This window comes from Pseudoliparis swirei, chromosome 6 (genome assembly GCF_029220125.1).
Source record: "Pseudoliparis swirei isolate HS2019 ecotype Mariana Trench chromosome 6, NWPU_hadal_v1, whole genome shotgun sequence".
In the NCBI taxonomy this organism is placed as follows: domain Eukaryota; kingdom Metazoa; phylum Chordata; class Actinopteri; order Perciformes; family Liparidae; genus Pseudoliparis; species Pseudoliparis swirei.
The window spans coordinates 18,695,424-18,702,041 of record NC_079393.1 but is presented as its reverse complement, the minus strand read 5'-3'; the positions used below and the strand labels follow the sequence as shown (position 1 = coordinate 18,702,041).

At 43.7% G+C, this 6,618-nt stretch overlaps 1 protein-coding gene across 4 annotated transcripts in view; it reads right to left on the bottom strand.

The window, feature by feature from the left end:
• Positions 1 to 672: 672 nt before the first annotated feature.
• Positions 673 to 6,618, bottom strand: part of cpt1ab (carnitine palmitoyltransferase 1Ab (liver)) — a 33,813-nt gene continuing 27,867 nt past the window's right edge. For all 4 annotated transcript variants that reach the window (XM_056416863.1, XM_056416866.1, XM_056416864.1 and 1 more), the window contains 6 exons: positions 5,055 to 5,219; positions 4,383 to 4,514; positions 4,117 to 4,269; positions 2,878 to 2,991; positions 2,551 to 2,643; positions 673 to 2,454 (listed from right to left, as the gene is read on the bottom strand). In XM_056416863.1, the coding sequence (XP_056272838.1) occupies positions 2,371 to 2,454; positions 2,551 to 2,643; positions 2,878 to 2,991; positions 4,117 to 4,269; positions 4,383 to 4,514; positions 5,055 to 5,219 (741 nt within the window). In that variant the 3' untranslated portion in view covers positions 673 to 2,370. The remainder of the gene's footprint in view (positions 2,455 to 2,550; positions 2,644 to 2,877; positions 2,992 to 4,116; positions 4,270 to 4,382; positions 4,515 to 5,054; positions 5,220 to 6,618) is intronic.

Here is a 6,618-nt window from a genome sequence, read left to right as displayed (position 1 = left end):
GGGAGAGACACTGTGCCCAAGTGGAGGACAAGAGCTAGAGGGGAAACTGTCCCTGTGGAGGGACTTATTAATACACCCGGAGACGGAACTGACTCCTGGGTGCCATCCACCGCTTCCCTTTGCTGAAGTAAACACTGACCGCAGGGAGGAAACACCTCATTGGAGCTTTTACGAAATATTTACACGAGATATGGTTAGATTTAATGAGCCAATGGCTGAAGAACGTGGATCATATATAGACACACTACCCAGATGAAACCAAGTCAAATGATCAAAATTAGGGCGGCACTATATCATTAGCCGTGCTCGTGGGGTGGGCGATGTTCAGACATTCCTGATCCCCAGAGCTCCATTCCTCAGGACTTTGGTGGTCCTGAAGTTTCCTCTTGTGCCACCGTGTATATATATATATTATAGCCGTGGACTGTGCTCCACTCATTGATGTCCCCTTAAGGATGGACTGTAGTAACCTTAGGGGAAACCTTAACATTTCCTATCGTCCTATCAGGTTGTAGGGATTGTTTTGGTTGAGAAGAGACTAACAAATGATCAAAAATGTTATTGTCTTGTTCACACGCTTCATGTGTCATTGCTGGAGGAGACGCAGCACATTTCTTCCCCAAATGATGAAATGATAGAACAGATGGTAAGAGAGAGAACACTCAGCGGTGGTACAGCTGTCTGACATTCACTTTATTGTTAAAACTAATTTTGGTATACCAGCTGCTTGTCTTTTTACACCATCTTTGAATTAAAAGGCAAACATATACAGCTTCATCTTCAAGAAAACAAAAACATGCAGCAGTGTCAACATGAGGTCTACTGAGATAAAATGTCATACAACTTGAGTGTACTTGCAAAGTCTGTGAGAACAAAACTGTCATGTCAAAAAAAGAGGAGATATTTTGTCTGTTTCACTTCTTAAATGAGCAAAGCTTTAACTCGGTGCTCATCGTTCGCCACATTCAACTGGTAAATATACACGTTTTAATAAAGAAGTTTAAACATGGAAACAAATAAATATGATTAACTGACAACATATAACAGAAATGCATTCCTACGTGACAGCCCTTCTAAATCTGCACTTAGTATTACGAGGAGAAATAAACAGTTTGTACTTTACTGGCGACATCACAACCTTGTTAGTGATTCTGCACCCTCATTTTGATAGTGAAATACCAACGAATAATATGTTGTAACCGACGACCTATTTGCTCAAAAGGTTTGCGACTCATGTTGATCTGACGAAAAGCTCCAAAAGGTAGCTGGGAATTTGTTAGTTTGGAGTCGTGGAGTGCACAACAAAGTACTGCTAACCCACTCTTCATCTTCTTCTTTTTACACAAAAAACTGAAACATACTCTGTCATCAATGCCCCCAGAAGCTCCGCCCACGCTGCCAGTCCCCACACTTCCACAGCAGCCGTTAGGTTGTCCTCCCCTCCGGCACATCGGGGTCACACGGCATCTCAATCTCTTCTGCTGCACATTCACGTGAAATCTGCAACATGAGCACTCATCTTCCAATGCGGTCGCCAGCACTCTCGAATATTAGGCCAAGTTAAAAAGAAAAACCCGAGCATGAACATGACAAACACACAAACACGAGCACTATGTGCTTTTACGCCGCATCACGAGATCGTAGCAGCGTGTTGCTCCACGGTTGGCATCCAGGACCTCAGTTATAGGGTCACGTTCCAGATCAAAGCTGAATATTTGTAATTACTGTTACAGATCAACTGATTGACTCTTTCTGGCCTCCGTAGTAATTAACATTAGTGGTTACAACTGTTCAGGCTAGACATTCAGACTCTGTATTTAAACTGAGCCACGTGAAATTAATAGACACCGTGCAACATGCAATTTGTTGGTGACATTGAATATCGCAATTTTCTGCTTTGACGTGACTGCAATTTGAAAAGAAAAATAAATAAATGTATGCGATTTTCAAAAGTGGGACCGAAACTAATACAAATATTGCATCATTTCTCAAATGTGATTCCTTTAGCCGTCATGTCCTTGCGTGTGGTAATACAGACGTGCTACGAGACAAGCGCTCTAATTTCCCCTTCCCTTTTTACATTAGTGGGTCACTAAGGCACCCATGCGAAAAGTCCTGTGAACACACTCTTTTTTTTTTTTTTTAAACTGTGCACTACCTGTACCCCATAACACCAGTAGCTCACTTTGCCTATACATACAGTACGCATAACTGCCTCACAAACAGATTGACAAAAACTCTCAATCATTCATATTTCTGTAACATCAATTAACCCAAAATCCAATATTTGATTCTGTACAAACCTCAGAACGAATACAATCCTGGCTAAAAACAACTTCTTCAGTTAATGCCACCCTTTGAGAGGGCTTATCACTTGGTCTTCTTTTCAAGCTGGAAGAGATCCAGTAGGTCAAGCATGGCCTGTCGGATGTTGCCGCCGAAACGGTGAGAGTCCTGAAATAAAGTAACAGAAGTGGAAAGAGGCGTTTCAGAAGCCTCTCGAAGTAACAGACATGGAATAATCCAGATGGTCTCGGGAACTGAACTTACAGTTTCTGGGCTTGAGTGTTTGCTGGAGATGTGGAAGTTGATTAGGTTCTCCCCAACGATGATGTAGGAGACGCCATAACCATCATCAGCCACCTTTAGGACACAACAGGGAAGAAACGTGAGTTTTATCTCAAGTCAAGGTTTTCAAACTGGAATTTCTGAAATGACCCTCATCCAACAGGAGCATAAAAAACAGGTCCTGTTCTTTAGTGAGGAGGGAAAACAAATAGATATTCATCTTTAAAAAGGACACGTATTACATAACCTCATGTTTTCCAACTGCAGAAACTTAACACAATGTCAAAACTGATGAAATGTCAAACTTACTGGACCGAATCCACCTCCGGAGGACACGTACTCGGGGTATCTGACCAGGTCGAACAGGTCAACCTGCTGCACGGGCGTCTGACTGGTGGACAGCCTCCACGGATCGGAGAGGACCTGAACAGGAAGTTGACATGCCTTTGATTCACCAGATCTCAGCTCAATCTATACGTGTGTGTTGTTGTCTTTATTTGACACGCAGCGGACAGTTATTCAGGCATGAGCACATTGAGCGTGTGTATAACACCGAGATGAGCTGGAAGGTGAAGATATGTGACCTTTCATCCTTTTAGCGTCGGCAAATGATATGACGCACACATTTTGTGAACAGGTTATAACACAGGGAGGATACAAAGCAGTTTACTTACCCTGACAGAGAAAAGTGAGTGGGAGCCTACTTTGCAATGACAGGATGTGCCTGTAAACGTAATGAGCCCGTTTAACGACAAGCAACGCTTCATCCCGATTCCTTAATCCTCGTGGTTTTCTCTGCATTACTTATGTTCTCACTCATGGAGTTCTGGACAAGATTTATTTCAACCACCTACTACACACCGTTACATTAACGATATTAGTTTAGTAAATTAAAGAAGGCTTAATTGAGTCCAAACTAAACAACTTGGGTTGTTATCATGTTCACAAGGAAGAGTCCATGAACCAGCCCTCTCTTGTGATGTCACAACCTCAGAGTTAACCAGTTATGACATGTTGGCAGAAATGGAGGAGGCCATGGATGTACATTCTTTGGTGGACGGTTGGTTAATATATTGTATTTTAGCGGTGCAACGTAATTATACAATATGCCTGTGGAATGTGCCGGCCATCTCTTTTTCCACTGCCATATGCTTTTGCATTTCCTGCACGATGCTCCCCGCTCACTGGCATGTTGAATGGCGAGCCGTGGTGGCTTCTGGGCGGCGGCAGCATGTCGCTGTTGCCTAGCAGCTGTGTTTTCACGACGTTCCACCTGAACGCCGAGCGCATCGTGGACTAGACTTCCCGTCTAGAAACCGTTCCATTCGAAGGCAGCGCAAGACCCACATCTTGGAAACCGCGTTGATATGCAACGTCGTCAAAGGTTTATTAAAAAAGGAGGAACACTCTCAACGTCTCATCTTTGAGTGAAGACGCGAGCCACTTGGGACCAAAAAGCCACTTCGTTGGTATTGTTGCAAATCCATAAGAATACAGTCACAGCTACAGGAGCCGTTGTTCCGGCTTCAAGAGCTTAAGGACTCGTACCTCGGTGAGGAAGGGGGAGTCTTCTCCGAGGTATTTGGAGACCACGTAGAGGCAGAAAAGGTGGCGATCGATGCCCTCTCCCGTCATCGCCAGCCGATACATGTTTTGGTGCTTCTCCGCTGCCAGTTTCAGCAAACTGAGACGCTCTTCTCTCTGGAAAGAACCGGAAAGAGACAGTCGTTAAACCATTACAGAGCATGATCCGCATACCGGATTAATGGTCAGTGCCTAGAAGTAGCACTGTAATCAGAGTCGTTTAGCCTTACGGTCTCATCGGCCATCATGGCACGGACAAAGGCACAAGTCTCCATGGTGCAGGAACGCACAGTTTCTGTCCGGCCCTCACGGAACAAGCGCGTCATGGAGGCTTCGTAGGTCAGGCAGAACTTCTTCTTGTCCTGTTGACAGATCGCACGGGTCAGCGTCAGACCCCAAGAAGCTGGTGTACAAACTCAATGAGTGAACAGTAGATTTTTTTTAAATGTTGATGACAAAAAAAATTACTTTTGACTCAAATATTTAGGTGGAATAAATAAAGGATACACCAGGAAATGTCATTCCTAAACTACGGTTGCTATCCAAGGCAATTATCTAAAGCTAAATGACAATTAGCAACTAAACTTGACAAAGACTGTTATGATTATTGCCCCCTTAGTATGTGCTTATGCTGCATTTTGTATCATCCCATAATTCTCGAAACAAACGGGAAGAAACAGCCTCAAACTGAACAAAGATGAAATCATTCATTGACACCGTTCAACAGTCTTCAACGACGCGTTGATTGGCATGTTGAGACTGCTCTCTGCTGGAAATTCAGAGGAATGTCACTGGAGTGTGTCGGTTATTATATTTGTTCAAGCATAACATAAAGAAAGGCCACTAAATGACGATTAAATCGATGCATACATCTGTTATTACTTGGAAAGCGGTGGCATTACCCTGAAGTGAGCCAGCTGCAGGGAGATCTGGATGAAGGCATCGGGGCTGGTGCGGCACTTCTTGATCAGACCCTTGCCAAAGTCATTGAAGGGGAAAATGTGAGAGTCCACATCGTCAGCCAGACTCCTGGCCACTGTCAGAGAGCTCTGGATGACCTCCTGGCACTAGAGGAAGTAACAGAGTCATATGTTAGACAACATCATGATGACTATTGAGAAAGCTTAGATTAATCAAATTCACATCTGTGAAATGTCACAGTTATTGTCACATTTTTTATTTCCAATAAACACCCAACAGAACATTTGAGGACATCTTTGAATTTCAGTGATAAAATACCAGCACTGATGCACATAGTTCAGGCGACCAGCAGAGGGAAGTCACGGCTTGTGAATATCAAATCCCAGCTGATCGGAGCCAAGAGGCTTCCTGTTAAATCCTCAGCCACACCTTCCTGCTGCAATAACATTGGAGCTGCATCAGTCAGCTTTCCTCACAAGTCAACCTTCACACATCGATTGTCCAGCTGTGCAGAGGCAAGGACAGTCAGTTTCTCAGTTCCTGTTATGTAAGAAGGAACTTTGAACTTTCGGTATGTCTCTTAATTTCTTTTTAGACAACTGTGGCCGTGGTTACTTTTATTATTCGGTCATGCCAGGACGGCTTAACAGTCCGGTTTGTAAGGTCCAAGGTCAGATCTGGCTCGCATTGGGAATAATTAATTAGTGGAACTTTGTCCGCAGCAATTCGTCATCAAAACAAGTCGACGAAGAAGCAAAAACAACGAGGGGGACCATTACTGTGCAGGATTTATATGAATCAAAAGCGCTTATCCACCGTTTTACAGCCACTTCTTTGACCAAAACATATATCCAAACACTACATGATAGGCATGTGGACACACAGAAGCAGACAGAGCTGAGTTCCAATCGGGCGCATCAGATCAAAGTGCAACGCAATACAAGTAATGTCTTTCAGGAGAGATTACCTAAAAGTGTGCACCGTTATCTCCATATTAAAACGATTAGTATGCACCACACCATCCTCTTTATGAAGGACAGCTTTTCTCCCCACGTTTGAGCGAGGCCAAACTCTTGAAACTAGGGATGTCAGTTTCTGTTAAATTAGCTTTTGATTATTTGACACCTTTACCGGGTGACTGTGGCTCAGTGGTGTGCAGGGCTGTCCTTCAATCAGAGGAACGGCGGTTTGATCCCCTGCTCTGCTCGCATATGTCGGCATGGGCTAGCACCGCCGTCAGTGGGTGAATGATGACAAGTATGGTTAAGATGCTTAGAGTGGTCGGAAGACTAAAAGTGTTATTTTCTATTGGCTTTCCTAAAGTTTATTTCCTACTTTTAATGAGGCCATGGGTGCTCCTTCAGATCCGCCACACATTGCTGTCAGTACATCTTCCTTCTAGAAAAAGTCTGATCAGTGATCTCTATAAAGGCCGATCAGCAGAGATGATCAGATGAAGCATCGATTATGAATTGAAGCGTTTATGATACAAACGTATTTGCCTTTTCACCTGCTATTTAATTTAACAGCGCAACATAGCTGAAC